Here is a 19,348-nt window from a genome sequence, read left to right as displayed (position 1 = left end):
CTGCCGTCACTGGTCTTGGGGTCAGTTTAGGTGATGCAGTGTAAGCTAAAACAACAAAATGAAATAGTTGAAACTGGATCAAAATCAGAACATGTTAGGACTCTGGTGACTGCATCCCAGAGACTGCACTGTCCTTACTGGGCACACACCAGAATGTTTTGTAAATTCACCTAGTTTCTAATATAAAAGAAAACATCTTTTGTATACAGTGGGTTCCATGGAAAATGTCCCCATTAAATTCAACACTTCCCACAATATATCCAAGCATCTTGTTGGCCTTTTTATAGCTTTCCCACATTGTCTAGATGAAGACATTTCCAAGTCAAACTCCTAGGTATTTTTCATAGATTCCTTCTTCAATGTCGTCTATGATTGTGCCATTTGTGTCTTAGACATTTATACCTCCTCTTTGAATGTTTTCTTGCTGTTATAATATTGGAAAAACATTTTGGAGTTGGTTTTATCCCCCTTAACAAATGTTGGTTTCTATCTCTCTTGGCCTTTCTAACTTCCTAATGTTAGGTTATTGTTATAACCCTAGTTCCCTGAAAAAGAAATCTAACTATTACCGCATGGGATATATCTCTTAAAGCCCAAATTACCCGAGCACATATCAAAGCTGCTCCTTTAAAGAGCCCTGTATGTGTCAGGCGCCTGCTCTCGAAATGTTTCACCATGAGGCCTAGCTGTTGGAGGTGGCTGGTGACCAGTCCCGTGTGCAACACTGCCTGTGCTGGTTACTTGGCACATAAGGCAGTCTTCCAGGTAATTGAGCACTTTGATACCTTTGATAGTATCCATCCCATAGCATCAGGATGAGCCAGTATAGCGTACATGCACCGAGAAAGTGTGTGGAGCTAGAGAGAGAGGCCAAAACGGCAGTACACGGAACTCGTACGCAGTCCCTTGAAAGGTATTTCTTAAAGCCGGGTCTTATAGGGATTTGAAAACAGACATCCTTGAGGTCCACCGTAGTCAGGGGCGCTGGAACTAGGGTGCAGCAGCACCCCCTGGCTTTGCATGGCTTCCATCATATACAGGGGTTAGAGTTTTGTTCAACGGCTTTCAGCACCCCCACTATAAATTGTTCCAGTGCCACTGACCACAGTGAACCAGTCGCCTGGCCTGAGTGACTGCAACAGTTGTTGCATTGTCAGCATCTTGAACCTTCGTTCTCTCAAGTACAGATTAAGATGTCCGAGGTCTAGGATCGGTCTGAGGCCACCATCCTGTTTTGCACCAGGAAATACATCAAATAAAATCCTTCTCTCTCACCGACAGGTTGAACAATTGAAAATGGCCTGTTTCTGCAGCAGGGCCGATACCTCCCGAGAAAGTAAGTGTCTTGAGGGTTCATGACCGTTGATACGATCATGCCCTGACAGGGAGGGCCGAAACAAAGGGAGAGAGTTGCAGGCCTTGATGGTGGCAAGCACCCAAGTGTCTGAGGTGCATGATCGACAAGAATCCAGGTGGGCCAGACAGAATGGGCCCTAGGTATGTGGCAGCAAAAAACTAGGGCTACTGGTGGCCTCCGAGTTGTGCACCCTGAAAACAGATCACCGCATTAGTCCTAGTAGGGGCTGCATGAGCCTTAAAGGAGCAGCTTTGATAGAAGTTAATTTGGGCTATAACATATATCCTATTCGTTAATGGTTACATTTTGTACTTGAGAGAACTGATATTAATTATTGAAGTTTAAAGTTTATTTATATAGCACCTTTCACAAAGGTGTCTCAAAGTGCTTCACAAAACAATAAACAGCAAAATACAGAACACAATTTACAGCAAAAATTGTAATAAAAAAAGTAAGCAACAACTCAGTTTAAAAACAGAAATACAGTGAACAAGTTTAAAATAATAGATTGAAGCTCCCGAGTGGCGCATCCAGTAAAGGCGCTCCACGTGAGTGCAGGATGCGCTCTATAGCCTGCAAGTCGCGAGTTCGAATCCAGGCTATTCCTTTGCCGATCGAGGACGGGAGCTCCCAAGGGGCGGTGCACAATTGGCCTTGGAATTTATATTTGAATTATATTTACCTAAATGTGTTTTTATAGAATTTACCAACGCCAATTTCAGCTCAGAACCTAACAGCAAGACTTCAGTCTTACCTGAATTTAACTGCAAACATTTTTGGGACATCCAGCTTTCCACCTCCGACAGACATGCAATTAGGGTGGAGACAGCCCACTTATCCCCAGGTTTTAGAGAGATGTAAAGTTGTGTGCCATCAGCATAACAGTGAAAATGTACATGGTGTTTACGGATAAATCATGCCCAATGGTAGCATGTATAAGGAGACTAGCAAGGGGCCAAGAATGGAGCCCTGGGGGACACCACAGGAGATGGTAGATAAGAACAGAAGAACAAAGTTCAAACGAGAGGAGGCCATTCAGCCCATCTTGCTCATTTGGTTGTTAGTAGCTTATTGATCACAGAATCTCATCAAGCATTCTTGAAGGATCCCAGGGTGTCAGCTTCAACAACATTACTGGGGAGTTGGTTCCAGACCCTCAAGAAATTGTGATAGAGTCTGCTATTGAAACAAAATTCTTCCTGTCCATAAGATATGACCTAAGCCAGTCAAACAGTTCCTGATAGCCCTATCTAACTTTCAAGGCGATCAGTTAAAATAGCATTATCAATTGGTACCAATGCTGCACTTGGATCCAACAGAACCAGAATGGCTATGTTACCGGAGTCTGCGCTCATTAGTAAATCATTCAGCACTTTAGCTAGGGCAGTCTCTGTACTGTGACCAGATCTAAAGTCTGATTGAAACCAAGTATTTGGTTATCACCAAGAAATATACAGAGTTGGCCAGCTACCACCTTCTCTAAAACCTTAGCTGCAAAAGGTAGACTGGATATAGGTCTAAAAGTTGCTTAAAATAGTAGGATCCAAGTTAGTGTTTTTTTTAGTATGGGCTTAACCAGGACAGTTTTAAATGCAGCAGGAACAAGGATCCAGTTGACAAGGATTTAATTTATAATTTCCATAACAAAAAGGGACACAGATACCCTTTGAGTAGTGAGTTCTAAAATGCACTGCCAGTCCTTTTTTTGCATGCATGTATGTAATGAATACCGACGATAGACAAATCATTTTTACAGTAAATAAAACAATTTTTTTTATTTTATTTAGGTCATAGGGAAAGGTTGACTAAAAAATAACATGCACGCAATAAACTTGATGAAAACAACCACAACACGTCCTAACAAAAAAAGGGCGAGAGAGAGAGAGACATGAATAAATAATATCCAGGTAAACAGGTTGTGGGGGCGAGGGAGTGAGTGTCTAATGCTTCAGCGTATGAATACTGCTGAAGCATGGAGCAATGCACAGAGCTTGGAGCTGCCTCTTCGCTGTCACTTCATGTTGATGGTAAATATTCTTTGCTCATGTCTTCACGGACACACTTGCTGACATCCGATTCAGTGGAAGAATTGCATGCATTTGAATTTAAATTGGAATCTGAATTCAGTATTATTACTAATACTTCTCACCAAGCGATTTTCACCGGTTTACAAACACTGTTGACATTTTGTGAATGGGTTTATTATATGTAATTCAGTCAATATCTGGCAGAGGGCGCAAGAGGCCAATAAAAAGGTGTTACAGAAACCTAGTGTCAGACTTGTGATCAGGGGTTTTGCAGGCTCAGTAATTCAAGTTTAAAGTTGCAGAACGTACCGGTACGTTCGTACTACTCAAAGGGTTAAATGTCTGAGGAATTTAGTGGGGATTGGATCTAAAATAGTGGAGGAGTTCATCTTCATAATTCATTTATTCAGGTTTTGTAACGTGATAGGAGAAAATGATTCCATGACAACCAACTGATCTATTGGGTACATTCAAATTCAAGTTGGGGCCATTCTGAGAGATTTGATCCCTGATATTTATCATTTTATTGTGAAAATTAAGAAATTCTTCACTGCAGGTATGGCTTCAATCAAAAGGAGGTGCAGAAGATGGGTTAACTCTTTTCAATCGTTGGAAAAAAAAAAAACCCTAGTTATTTTTATTTGCATTAAAACAGGAAAAAATGAGCTTCTGGCTACCCTCAGAGCATTATTGAAAACTTTCATCTGATGCGGTTTCCAGATTTCAAAATGGATACAGTTTTGTAGTCCTCCATCTGCGTTTCCAATTTACAACCTTCCCTTTTCATCTGGTGTATATGTCAGCAGTTACCCAAGGTGAAGTTTGTTAGAGTGGACAGTGCGAATTTTGACAAGGGCTATTATATCAAAGGTAGTTTTTAAGAGACCATTATAGCTGTTAACTAATTCATCTAATGACAATGACTGAGAAGGAGCGAGTGGTGATATCCTTAATATATTAGAAAACTTGGATGGTGTTTATTGAAGGAGTTTTATAAGAATGCACTTGTCTCTTATTTTGTAAGGGCAACCCAATATTGCAAAGAATAGCAAGATGATCAGAATTAGCAAGATCTAATTGTTAGACTATGAACACCTAAGCCCTGAGAGATGACCAAGTCTAAATTATGGCCATGATTGTGCGTTGGCCCTGCAACATGTTAGGTGTAGTCTAAAAGAATCTAAAAGCCTTAACAACTACACAGAATGAGAATAAAGATTCATCATCAATATGTATATTAAAATCCCCAACTAAAAGGACCCTGCTATGCTTGGTAGATAGTGGTGGACAGAAAATTAGCAAACTCTGTTAACACTAGAACCGCCATCCGGGTCAACTTGGCCCACTTTGGTTTTAAAATGTTAATTACTCTTCCGTTGTAAATCGTATATGTGTCCGTTTTTGACTTTTCCTAAATATATGACTTGAATATCCAGACTGCGTTTGGTAGCCAGAATTGCAAAAATTATAAAGTTACACAGTTCTACCTAGAAACGCCACGTGGGTCAATGTGACCCATGCATTACAATACATGTCTTTTTTTTTTTTAATATAACGGAATGTATTCTATTTTTTTTTTATAAATGCAGCAAACACACGCCCCTTCCTCCTAGCACATGTGTTTTTTATTTCAAGCCTTTTTGTTTGTAGACTGATTAGGAGATTGCTATGATTGTGGAGGTGTCAAGATGCAAACTCAGTGAAAGCCTTGTAGCTTATTTTTCAATGTACCTGTAGCACCTTTGTTTTGTTCCACAAATGCAACTGGGAATATATCAGAAGGAAATATTTAATTTTGAAAGCAATCATTTTGATTGGAAGACGGCAAGCTGCACTCAGGATGCATACAGCAAACTGAAATGACAGGTAGGATAACAACTTGTGCCTAATATGAAACGTGTTATATATATATTTTTTACATTACTATTAAGAAAAAAAAAGAAACACATTTTTGGTTTTACAGGTTTGTATGTTTACACAATAGTGTTCAATGGAACTGCGTCTGTTTACACCACAGCTCCTGGTTGCAGGCAGTTGGCAGACGCTCCGCCATAGAGTACAATGCAGGCGTCATACCGGAAGTAGTGTTATATTTTCTATTTCGTATTAGAAACAATGATTTCGGTTTTATAGTTGTGTACATGTACCCGTTTACACCTGTACATGGGTATATAAACATATCAGTTTCTTTTGAAATTCATATTTTTCACTGTTTGTAGTCGTGCTGTATATGCACTTTTTAAAAATAAAGCCTTTATGTTTAATTTTCCATTTAAATGCGGTGTTTCTGCGATGCAAATGTTAGATATGATGATGTTCATGAATAAAACTTTTCAGTTTTATCCAATAGTTGTCTAATTTTCATAACTAAGCAGTTTAAAAAACGTATGGGTCACAGTGACCCACGTGGCGGTTCTAGGTAGCTCGAAAATCCAGCGGTTCTAGTGTTAAGGAACATGAATTATATTTTGGCGGTCTGTATATAACAGCAATGAGAATAGGTAATTTGATATTTAGCATTATCATCAAGTGTTCAAATAAGGAATAATCTTCTTTATTAAGAGTACTGCGACAGATAGCAGCGAGTCCACCAGCCCATTGAGCGCGACTTCTGGGGAAAAAAATATATATATATACACACTTGAGGAAAAACCTCTCAGTGAGATGTCATCATCAGCACCCAGCCAAGTATGTTACATTGTTAACAACCAAAAAATAAATATAAAATTCGAGATATCAGCTCTGTGTTGTAGCATATTATTATTTATCACTTAGGTTTGCCTGAAATAACTAAGCTTGTGAGGCTACGGGGAAGTGGGGTCGGGATTCTATAGTCTTGTTAAGTAGCCTAAGCATTTTCATGCTGTCGTTTCATCCATTTTTGTATTTCTATACAATCTGCCTAACTGCATCCAGTATATGTATGCTATGTTCTTGTTTTTCTAACAGTTGCATTTAAATAGCATTTGCATGGGCAAAATTATTTATTCCTTTAATTGATTTTTTTTGCTTTAGTATTATATAAAATTGTCAAAAAAATGCAATTTAAATGCATTACATTAGTTAATACAGTATTCCCATGACAGCCCTGAGAGCAACAAATCTAAAAAGCAGAAATCTAGTTAAGGAAAATTGCTGGAAAAAGAAAGTATTGCTTTTACACCAAGCTGAACTGCACGATAACTGCAACGTGCCTCTAGGTACGGCAAGTTTACCATGGTAACAGACATTTTCTAAAGGAACCCAGCGTATCTGCTGCTAATTAACAGTCCAGTCAATCCATGAAACCCCAAGATCCATTTGGCATCCAATAAAAGCCAAGCTATCCATTTCTCTACCCTATAGCAACTAAGTCCAAAATTTTAGTTTGTGTTCAGTGATCTAAACAGTAACTGTACCTGGTATACATTTTTGCCCATCTGTTGCTAGTTTCATTCCAGTTGGACAACTGCAGGTAAACTTTGGAGAATGGATGTTTATCTGAGGAGCAGGCAGACACAAATATGCACAGCCTCCATTTACCATCTTCTCATTGCACCAGTTTTGACCTGTGGGTATTAAATAAAAACACTTTAACACACACACACACATATATATATATATATATATATATATACATATATATATATATATATATATACACATATATATATATATATATATATATATATAATCAATATTGGTGCCTTTCAAAAGTATTCAGACCCCTGACCAATTCTCTCATATTACTGAATTACAAATGGTACATTGAAATTTCGTTCTGTTTGATATTTTATTTTAAAACACTGAAACTCAAAATCAATTATTGTAAGGTGACATTGGTTATGTTGGGAAATATTTAAGAAAAATAAAAAAACTGAAATCTTGCTTGCATAAGTATTCACCCCGTGCTGTGGAAGCTCCCAGTTTACACCGATGAAAGAAATTGCCCCAACGAGGACACAATTACCTTACCATTGTCCTCCACCTGTGAACCATTAAAGTTGCTGTCGCATTTTCTGGATAAAAACCCCACTGTTGAAGGATCATTGGTCAGGCTGTGAATCTGAAGGAAAATGAAGACCAAGAGAGCATTCTACAGAAGTTAGAGATAAAGTAATACAAATGCATAGATTAGGGAAAGGGTACAAAATAATATCCAATTGTTTGGATATCCCAGTGAGCACAGCTGGATCAATAATCAGGAAGTGGAAGCTGCATCACACCACCCAGGTACTGCCAAGAAAAGGCCGTCCCTCAAAACTCAACAAGGAGACTTGTGAGAGAAGCCACAGAGAGGCCAACAATCACTTTGAAGGAGCTACAGAGTTCAGTGGCTGGGAGTGGTGTAATGGTGCACCAGTCAACCATATCAAGAGCTCTGCATAACACTAGCCTGTATGGGAGGGTGGCAAGAAAGAAGCTGTTACTCAAAAAGTACCATCTGAAAGCACGTCTGGAGTTTGCCAGAAAGCATGAGAGTGACCCAGCTGCGATGTGGGAAAAGGTTTTGTGGTCAGATGAGACCAAGATAGAGCTTTTTGGCCAAAACTCAAAGCGCTAGGTGTGGCGCAAACCTAACACTGCCCATGCCTCAAGACACACCATCCCTACAGTGAAGTATGGTGGTGGCAGCATCATGCTGTGGGGATGCTTCTCATCAGCAGGGACTGGGCATCTTGTTAAAATTGAAGGAAGAATTGATGGAGCAAAATACAGGGAAATACTGCAAGAGAACCTGCTTCAGTCCGCTAAAAAACTGAAGCTTGGGAGGAAATTCACCTTTCAGCAGGACAATGATCCCAAGCACAAGGCCAAAGCAACATTGGAGTGGCTCAAGAAAAAGGTGAATGTCCTACAGTGGCCCAGTCAAAGTCGTGATCTCAATCCCATTGAGAATCTGTGGCACTATTTGAAAATTGCGGTCCACAAGCGTCGTCCAACCAACCTGAACAACCTGGAGCAAATCTGCCAAGAAGAATGGGCCAAAATCACTCTGACACTGTGTGCAAAGCTGGTACATACTTACCCCAAAAGACTTAAAGCTGTTATTGCAGCGAAAGGTGGCTCTACCAAATATTAATGTGTGGGGGTTGAATACTTATGCAAGCAAGGTATTTCAGTTAAATTTTTCTTAATATTTCCCAACATAAAACCAATGTCACCTTACAATAATTGATTTTGAGTTTCAGTGTTTTAAAATAAAATATCAAAACAGAACAAAATTTCAATGTACCATTTGTAATTCAGTAATATGAGAGAATTGGTCAGGGGTCTGAATACTTTTGCAAGGCACTGTGTGTGTAATATTCATATTTATATATATATATATATATATATATATATATATATATAAATAACACACACAGGTAGTGAACAAAAAATGGAAACACCTGGGTAAGTGAGAATATATTGAAAGCAAGGGCTTCCACACAGGTGTGGCTCATGCGTTAATTAAGCAAACATCCCAGCATGCTTAGGGTAATGTATAAAAATGCTGGACAGGCCGGGTTGCCTATAATTGTGGTTATGATGGCTGCAAGAGGGGTGATTGTTGGGGCGAGTTTGGCAGGAGCTTCAATGACCAAGGCAGCTCAACTTGCTGATGTTTCACGAGCAACGGTGTCCAAGGTGATGTCGGCATGGAACTCAGAGGGAAAGACATCATCAGCAAAGGACAACAGTGGGTGGAAGCACATCCTCCAGGATCGTGAGATCCGTGCATTAATTCGAAGTGCAAGGCAAAAACAGGCAAGCAACTGCAGATCAATGGACTGCAAATTTCAACCTTCAAAACAGTCCGCCAAGAACTCCACAGAGCAGGATACCATAGTGGCCGAACGCCCTATTAAGTGACTTTACATTGGTGTTTCCATTTTTTGTTCGATCGATAGATAGAATACACACACACTATGAACGCAGAACCTAATTCTAGAAAATGCTGGATTGTAGGTGAACATTCTTAGGAGTATAAAAGGGTTAGACACAGGATGATTGCTGTCATTACCAATAAGTCAATGTGGGAAAAAGTAAGAGCTGTCTGAAGACCTTTAGGCAGAAAATTATTTATTGCTATAAAGCTGGAGAAGGATACAAGCATTTGAGTATCCCAATTTCAAACTGTTTCTATTTGTGCTGGGACAAGTATCTGAAAGAATATTTCACATGTATTTCAGATACAAAAATCAGATGTTCCTTTTCGCTAGAAATGACAAATACCTTGCAATTAATTACCGCCTCACCAGAAATTGCGCGACAGTTTAAAAAAGAAAAGTCAACTGGAAAAAAAAGCTCTGTGTGATGCGAGATTAATATATAAGAAATATGAATAAATAACATAAGAAAGTATAGAAACAAGAGGCGGCCAGTCGGCCCATCTTGCTCGTTTGGTTGTTAGTAGCTTATTGATCCAAGAATCTCATCAAGCAGCTTCTTGAAGGCTCCCAGGGTGTCCGCTTCAACATTACTGGGGAGCTGGTTCCAGACCCTCAATTCTGTGTAAAAAAAAGTGCCTCCTATTTTCTGTCTAATCTCCATTTGTGACCCCTGGTCCTTGTTTCTTTTTCAGGTCAAAGTCATCCCCTGGGTCGACATTGTCTATACCTTTTAGGATTTTGAATGTTTGAATCAGATCGCCGCGTAGTCTTTTGTTCAAGACTGAATAGATTCAATTCTTTTAGCCTGTCTGCATACGACATGCCTTTTAAACCCGGGATAATTCTGGTTGCTCTTTGCACTCTTTCTAGAGCAGCAATATCCTTTTTGTAACGAGGTGACCAGAACTGAACACAATATTCTAGGTGAGGTCTTACTAATGCATTGTAAAGTTTTAACATTACTTCCCTTTATTTTAATTCAAGACTTCTCACAATATATCCAAGCATCTTGTTGGCCTTTTTTATAGCTTCCCCACATTGTCTAGATGAAGACATTTCTGAGTCAACATAAACTCCTAGGGCTTTTTCATAGTGAAATTGAAGAGGGGAACTATCTCCCATATGATATTTATAATGCACATTTTTATTGCCTGCATGGAATACTTTACACTTCTCTATTAAATTTCATTTGCCATGTGTCTGCCCAATTCTGAATGCTGTCTAGATCATTTTGAATGACCTTTGCTGCTGCAACAGTGTTTGCCACTCCTCCTATTTTTGTGTAGTCTGCAAATTTAACGAGTTTGCTTACTATACCAGAATATAAATCATTAATGTAGATCAGGAATAGCAGAGGACCCAATACTGATCCCTGTGGTACACCACTGGTTACCTCACTCCATTTTGAGGTTTCTCCTCTAATCAGTACTTTGTTTTCTACCTGTTAACCACTCCCTAATCCATGTGCATGCATTTCCTTGAAACCCTATTGCATTCAGTTCGAGAATTAATCTTTCATGCGGGACTTTGTCAAAAGCTTTCTGGAAATCTAAGTAGACCATGTCGTATGCTTTGCAATTATTCATTTTCAATGTTGCATCCTCAAAAAAGTCAAGTAGGTTAGACAGACACGATCTCCCTTTCCTAAAACCATGCTGACTGTCTCCAGGATATTGTTACCATATAGGTAATTTTCCATTTTGGATCTTATTATATTTCCATAAGTTTACATATAAAATAGAAGTCAGGCTTATTGGTTTGTAGTTACCTGGTTCAGTTTTGTCTTCCTTTCTGTGGATCGGTATTACGTTTGCAATTTTCCAGTCTGTCGGTACAACCCCTGCGTCAAGAGACTGTTGCATGATCTTGGTTAGCGGTTTGTAAATAACTTTTCATTTCTTTGAGTACTATTGGTAGGATCTCATCCGGCCCAGGGGATTTGTTTATTTTAAGAGCTCCTAGTCCCTTTAACACTTCTGCCTCTTATGCTAAAGTTATTTAAAATTGGATAGGAACAGGTCGACATGTGGGGCATGTTGTCCGTGTCCTCCTTTGTAAAAACCTGTGAAAAGTAATCATTTAATATATTTGCAATTTTTTTTCTTCATCTATGATTTTGCCATTTGTGTCTTAGACATTTAACCTCCAGTAGGCTACAGCACTGGACTTATATTTAAAGTTTCCAAAGGAATTCAGATGACATTACTTTGCCACCGTAAAGTGTTTCACACTAAACTTATGATATGGACACATACGAAATGTTAATTTTATATTTTTGGTATTGTTCTAGTGTTTTTATAATGTAAATTTCCTAGTTTATATCACTCATTATAAACAATTCCCTGTTATTAAACATATTACTCCCCTCAAGTAATATTGAGTGTTGCTCCTGTCTCTACCCTACAGTATATAAACACTCATTCGCCGATTTATATCAAAAACATATCTTATATTTAGCTAGGCCACGTAGTGGTTAGGGCTCTGGACTCTTGACCTGAGGGTCATGGATTCATTCCCAGGTGGGGGACACTGCTGCTGTACCCTTGAGCAAAGTACTTTACCTAGATTGCTCCAGTAAAAACCCAACTGTATAAAATGGGTAATTTTATGTAAAAATAATGTGTAAAAAATAAAATTGGAAAAATGTGATATCTTGTAACAATTTTAGTCGCCCTGGATAAGGGTGTCTGCTAAGAAATAATAAAAATAATAATGCTGTGAAAAAGTATTTGCTCAGTCTGATTTTCTGCATTTTTGCACATTTCACATTGTACTATTACAACCTACAGAAAAATCTGACCAAATACATAGAGGGAGTCAGAAAAAAAAACCAAAAAAAAACACAAAAGTTTGGTCCTTCTTTCATTTGTTTGGTGTGCAAGGTAATCAAACATGCAAGGCGTGAATTATTGTCCCACCCCACCTACCCTAGTTAACTCAACCCAATTAATGGGATAATTAGGGTCAGCTGTTGGAGTACTTTGGTTACCAACCAGGCCTGATTTGGGCTAACCCTGCCCAATATAAATCTGACTACCTTTGGCCCTTACCATCAAAGTGAAGTTGCCAGCACACAGGTTCTAGAGGCACATCATGCCATGAACAAAAGAAATTCCTGAAGACCTCCGGAAAAAAAGTTGTTAATGCCTATCAGTCTGGAAAGGGTTACAAAGCCATTTCTAAGGCTCTGGGGCTCCACCGAACCAGTCAGAGCCATATTGTCCAAATGGAAAAAGTTTGGGACAGTAGTGAATCTTCCCAGGAGTGGCCATCCTGCCAAAATCTCTCCAAAAGCAAGGGATAAAATCGTCCAGGAAGTCACAAAGAACCCTAGAACAACATCCAGGGATCTGCAGGCCTCTCTCACCTCGGCTAAGGTCAGTGTTCATGACTCCATCAGAAAGACACTGGGCAAAAATGGGATTCATGGAAGAGTAGCAAGGCGGAAACCATCGCTCACTAAGAACATGAATGCTCGTCTCAAGTTTGCCAGAAAGCACCTGGATGATCCAAGAGTTCTGGAACAATATTCTGTGGACAGACGAGTCAAAAGTCCACTGCATTCCACAGTAAGAACCTCATACCAACAGTCAAGCATGGTGGTGGTAGTTTGGGGATGCTTTGCTGCATCAGGACCTGGATGCCTTGCCATCATTGAAGGAACCATGAATTATTATCCATCAGAGAATTGTACAGGAGAATGTCAGGCCATCCCTCTGCGAGCTGAAGCACAACTGGGTCATGCAGCAAGACAATGATCCGAAACACACAAGCAAGTCTACATCAGAATGGTTGAAGAACAAGAAATTTAAAGTTTTGGAATGGCCTAGTCGAAGTCCAGACCTAAACCCCATTGAGATGTTGTGGCTGGACCTGAAACTAGCCGTTCATGCTCAAAAACCCACAAATGTCACTGAGTTGAAGCAGTTCTGCATGGAGGAGTGGGCCAAAATTCCTCCATGGCACTGCGAGAGACTAATCAATAACTACAGGAAGAGTTTGGTTGCAGTTATTGCTGCTAAAGGTGGCGTAACCAGTTATTGAGTAAGGGAGAGATTACATTTTCACACGGGGCATTGGGTGTTGCATAACTTTCTTTAGTAAATAAATGAAAAATGTATCACATTTGTGTTCTTTGTTCACTCGGGGTCCCTTTTTATCTAATATTAGGTTTTGGTTGAAGATCTGATAACATTCAGTGTCAAAAATACGCAAAAATGCAGAAAACCAGACAGGGGACAAATACTTTCACGTCTTTAAGAGGTTTACGTGATATAGAACTGTTCCAGCTTCCTTCTACCTGGCTGCCGTACCTTATAATTGACCTCACCAACACGCTCAATAAGCTCATACAGACCCCTCCACGTAGCCAAAAACTTGCTTTCTACAGTGGGCACCAAAACCAAGACCCTGTCCCCTGGCTGAAAAATCCATACCCGAGCTGTGCGATTGTACACACTTCTCTAGGCCTCCTGTGCTTGACGCATATGTTCATGTATAATGGGCATCACTGTGGCAATGCGATCCTGCATTTGCGACACATGCTCTATTACACTACATAAGGGGGTGGGCTCACGTTCCCATGTCCCCTTGGCAATATCCAAGAGTCCTCTGGGATGTCTCCCATATAAGCTCAAAGGGAGAAAACCCTTGTCGAAGCTTGCGGTACCCCTCAGACAACAAACCTTAACCCTTTCCCTAGTCGTTTTTTCTCTGGAAAAAGCAGAGAACCATTCAATGGCCAAGTGGGAGCGACAGGAGCAGAGCCAAAAAAAAATATATATATATATAAAAAAAGGGGTGTATCTCATGAATAGTCATACTTGCCCCTGGCATCTGATAATGGAGGCCATAAGGAAACAAGCTGGCTGTGACTGCATCAGCGCTCAGAGAGTATCACAGACATTTGCAGAGCTTTTCTCAGATGTTATAGTAATAAAATGATGACTTGGATCGCATTATTGAGGCGTTTGGTGATTATTATTATTTATTTAGCAGACACCTTTATCCAAGGCGACTTACAGAGACTAGGGTGTGTGAACTATGCATCAGCTGCAGAGTCACTTACAATTACGTCTCACCCAAAAGACGGAGCACAAGGAGGTTAAGTGACTTGCTTAGGGTCACACAATGAGTCAGTGAATGAGCTGGGATTTGAACCAGGGACTTCTTGGTTACAAGCCCTTTTCTTTAACCACTGGACCACACAGCCTGATAAAACGAGTGATCAGGAGATGATTGATCGGTATGGACTTATTTATTTCTTGGCATACGTGAAAGCTATAGCGAACGAAAGGGTGGGGCGGGGCTGGAGATGCCTAGTGAGTGCTTTGTTGATATGCAGGGTCTTTTAAACCTGTTTGACTGGGGGGAAAAAAAAAAAAAAAAAAAAACATTTAAACAGCACGTCTAAAATTAACTGTGCATGTGAAAATAAATTTGACCCGACACGCACTTAATAAATGGACTGCAAAGGGTTAAGTAGGGCAATAAAAAATCCTAGTTTTTCCCCCCCCCCCGTCTATTACTTTACGTAACAGATTTTAAAAGTCTTGTTGAACCTCAACGAGACCATCACTCTGGGGATTGTAAACATTAGTTTAAGTGTTTGATTGTTAACAACTTGCACAACTCACTAGTGAATTTGGACATGAATGGAGTCCACTGATCAGTCAGTATTTCCTTCGGGATACCGACACGGCTAAACATGAGTATGAGCTCTTTAGCAACCGTCTTAGCACTAGTGTTGCAAAGAGGTATTGCTTTGGGATACAGAGTAGCATAGTCTAAAATGACTAAAATGTGTTGGTGCCCACTAGCGGATTTCCCCACTGGTCCTATGAAATCCATTGCTATTCACTCAAATGGCACTTCCAATAATGGGCACTAAAGAACTACGGAAAGCTTTAAAAACAGGGCGGTCTTGACATTCAGGGCAAGAAGTGCAGTGTTGTTCTATATCGGCGTGTAGGCCTATCCAATAAAACCTTCTTAAAATTCTGTCCTTTGTTTTCTTAATTCCCAAATGACCTCCAAAGAACATGACAATGGGCAAGAGCTAGTACTGTGCATTTATTTGAGCGTGGCACCAGTAACTGTTCTATCTTCCCAGTTTTTTTCTACACGATAAAACAAATCATTTTTTTGTATAAAATGAGAATAGGACAAGGGACCCTCCGGGTTAACAGTTCTGTTTATTATGCTTACACCTTCCCATGCACTGTTCATGTTCTCCTAATAAAACCTTCACTAGCTGGGTTCTCTCACACATCGAAAATCATCAAAAGGAAACAATTCCCCTAGCTCACCACTGTAGCTCCAACTCCGCCACGTCACTTTCATCAGGCAGTTCCAATTCGCCCTTTGCCCAAGAACGCCAAAAAGTTAGGGAAATCCTGCCACAGTATTACTTATTGGCAAGCAGTGTGGAGTAGTGGTTAGGGCTCTGGACTCCTGACCGGAGGGTTGTGGGTTCAATCCCAGGTGGGGGACACTGCTGCTGTACCCTTGAGCAAGGCACTTTACCTAGGCTGTCCTGCCAGCCATTGCTACCTCTGCGGTCCACTCAAAAGCCATTAAAAATGCCTCCACATAAATCGGTGTCGATAGCCCTGGTCATCTCGTCCAGCTTCTGGGTCAGCATTTTTAGTTCCTGTTGGGTCTGAAGTGCAGTACGTTGCTGCTCTTCCCAAAGTAATCGGTTTGCATCTTGTTGCGCTACAGCCATTTGTTGTTTGTTGCAGTGCTGCTGTGCATTGCAGCAGGGCCTTGAGGCACTCCTCCATATTCCTAAAGTTTTTTTTAATTTTTTTTATGCACAGCCTAATATATGTTGCCAGTGTTCTCCACCATGGTGACAACTCAGAAATGATTGATATGTTTGTCACCTTTCCCAGACCTTTTACACTGTCCTCTAGCATAAAAATGTCAAACTTCCAGGAATGCAGTTTAAACAGGGCGGTACCTGTGTGCATTATATACAGTGCTTCAATAAAATCAAAAATAAACAAAACAAAAGCCTAACTCCTTAATGGATTATTAACTATACCAGTAAGTATCCCTAACAGTCCTCACAGCTAAACTGCTTACTGGCTCAAAACACCAGGATTAAGTCCTACCTTACACAAAGACTTGGTTCTTGTTTCCAGCTCACCTCAACTAACAGGTTGACACTGCCCTTTTTAAAAGGCTCCCAATTGTTTAATTGAAGGAAGCTGTTGAATCAATTAGACAATTACCTACTTTACAATTATGCCATCTAAAATGGCTGCCCATCGGTACTGTGGTCTCCTGGGAATTGGCCCAAAATATCGGCCTTCAACAATGGCCCACAATTCATAATTTTTTTTATTATATATATATATTTTATATATATATATATATATATTTTTATATATATATATAAAAATATTAGTTTTTATAGATATTAGGGTTTTTTTTTTAAAAACATTTCATATGCCATCCATCTATCCGTTTAATGGCAATAAAACTTTGTTACAGTAACGTTAAGATTTGTTTGCAAATGTCCAAAAGGTTAGGAAATTGCAGGTTAAGGTAGCCACATTTGACATCAATGACATGGGCAATGACTTTCCTAAGCACATGACAAATTCACCCCGAAGACTGGCCATACGGAAGTCATTGTGATTGGCAACGTGTTCAGCAACTGCATTCCCACAATCTGATATCAAGCTCATTATTTCACCAGTGTTCTAAATAAAACCAATAAACTCAGAATACAGTAGAGCTAATTAATTAGTTGGGACCTTCCGCAAGCCATATTCCTCCAAACTCTAATATTGGAATCCACAACATTGGCTTTCTTGTATGAACTACACTGTTTCACATGACAAAAGGAGTCACTGCATTTTCTACAGTACTATTCATTTTATTTTTGCACTGTTATCCATTTTCAAACTTTACAGTTCAGTAAGAATTATTGCTAACAATCTTATGGCTAGAAGCCAATTATGACATTGAAATGTTTAGGTACAATTGCAGATTTCTGCAGTTCAGTGAAGTACATAAAGCAGAAACATAAAACACTGCTTTGTGTACCACAATATACATGGAGCAGTAGTATACCATACTGTACTACAGAACATTCCTTTTCTATTTCACTGGTGCCTTCTGAGTGAAATTTAAATGGAGAGTGTTCTTAGATGTAGGGTTTCACATATTGCATGTCCCATCCATTTTCAGGTACTCCTTTCCAAACATCAAATACTCATCACTACATACCTCAACATGAATTACACATTTCTGAGTACATGGAAATATGTTGTTGGTTAAAGCACATTGACAGCAAAGATAATGCAGTTACTGAACATGTTATCAATCACAATGACTTCCGTATGGCCAGTCTTCAGGGAGAATTTGTCATGTGCTTAGTGATGTCATTGCCCATGTCATGTGACATCAAGCGTGACAGGAAACACATAAGGGTGCAGAGTTAAGGTTCCGTGGCTACCTTAACTCACAATTTCCTAACCTTTTGTTAGGGTGGCCACATTTTAGATTTCAAACAAAAAATAGGTTAACAGTTTTTACCTAACAAACATATCTAAAATTAAAATATATAAAAAATGATTTAAAAACGTGTAGAAATGCTTTAAGCACCAAATCCTGCTACCCTTTCCTTCTCGGTGGCCATCTTGGATTTAAGCGTTGCACTCTACTGACTTTAGTTTTCTGAATTAAAAAATAAAAAATTAATTAAAAAAAAAAGGTTTACTCTAAGCTTGGTCATGTTTTTAAATTGAAAGTTAGTTCTTCTTTTAATGCAACAGCCTGCCCCTAAAAACACATCTCTCCCATCTGTCAGGACTGCCCAGGGGGCGTGGCACCTACAGACACGTGTCTGTGCAGTAAATCTGTACTGCAAAAAATGGGTAGGGGTCATTTTTAAATGCAAGGGTTTTGTTTATAATGTATCGCAACATATTATAGCTTGTTTAAAAGCGTTTTTATTTGTCTTAAATTATAACTATTCCACTTTTGCAATATGTGTTATAGTATTTGTTTAGGGTTCAAAAGTCATCATAACAATGTTTTACATGCTAAGAATCTGTAGAGTGCATTTGCCACTGAAAAGGCAGGTAATGGGATTATTTGTATATAAAGTGTTTAGCGTTTAATTTAATATATTAATCTAATTTAAACGTGTAAATTGATACACAATTGCAACTTTGTAATTTCTATAAAGTTGATATATTTAAAGCATATATAATTTGGTATCATGGTATTTGTTGCCGTTGAGTAGTTTAAAACAATGGTTAAAATAATTAATTAATATGCAAATGACCACTTTGACGTTTTGTTACATGTTAAAACTACTGAGCCTAAAAATATTCAACCTACACAGGAGATGAGCTCAAAACGGCAGTCTAATAATGACAGACACACAAGCATATGTCGGATCTATGTCATATCCCCATTATCTATAGTTAACTGTTTACCTATTATACCAACTACTGTACTAGCGTATTTTAAATGACCTACTTAATATTCAGCATTGCTGGAGCCGCAGCACTGTTTCACCCACCCACCCCGTACAACGAAAGACAGTTTGTCCAAGCTTAATTTCACGCATTTTATTACTATTTTCAATTAATTTACTTACGTTCTAGACCATTTGTTTAAAATTTAAGTTCTTGATTTTTTAAATTATGGATGAAGTAGTGATTAAAATAAATCACAAAACGCATATTTCAGGGGTCGATTATTTTGTCTAGCAAGGGCAAATACATATATTTCGTGTAGAACTCCATTGCTCAAAATCTTTACATATAAAAATGTATCATTTACATTTTTATAATTTAACTTTAATAAATGTAACAACTCTATTCCTAATTCCGTACAATAAAGTATTGCTCTGCTGCTCCCGCATACTCGCTGTTAGAACGTTGGTGTCTGACTCAAATCTCTGTAACGCTCCGCAGCATAACAGCCCAAGTACTGTTCGAAAATTACAAGCCCGTCACCACGTGCGTACAATGTTAACGCCTTAATATCTAAAATGTCGACCATGATTGGCTCTTGATTTAAATTACGTTTTATTAGAGACACATTCAACAACCAATAGTTTAAGTCTTAGCTCAGCCCTGATT

The 19,348-nt window shown here is 39.1% G+C and overlaps 1 protein-coding gene across 3 annotated transcripts in view; it reads right to left on the bottom strand.

Annotated features, from left to right (window-relative positions):
* vldlr (very low density lipoprotein receptor) overlaps positions 1 to 19,348 on the bottom strand; it is a 131,715-nt gene that overhangs the window by 23,687 nt on the left and 88,680 nt on the right. For 2 of the 3 annotated variants that reach the window (XM_058996737.1, XM_034014912.3), the window contains exons 15-16: positions 6,783 to 6,932; positions 1 to 45 (exon numbers count right to left, since the gene is read on the bottom strand). In XM_058996737.1, coding sequence (XP_058852720.1) covers positions 1 to 45; positions 6,783 to 6,932 — 195 coding nt within the window. Of the gene's footprint in view, positions 46 to 6,782; positions 6,933 to 19,348 lie in introns of those variants that run through there. The other variant, XR_009308218.1, reaches the window with a different exon arrangement.

This window comes from Acipenser ruthenus, chromosome 2 (assembly GCF_902713425.1).
Source record: "Acipenser ruthenus chromosome 2, fAciRut3.2 maternal haplotype, whole genome shotgun sequence".
Lineage (NCBI taxonomy): Eukaryota > Metazoa > Chordata > Actinopteri > Acipenseriformes > Acipenseridae > Acipenser > Acipenser ruthenus.
Note: the sequence above shows the minus strand (reverse complement) of the source record. Positions and strands in the feature narration are given on the sequence as shown.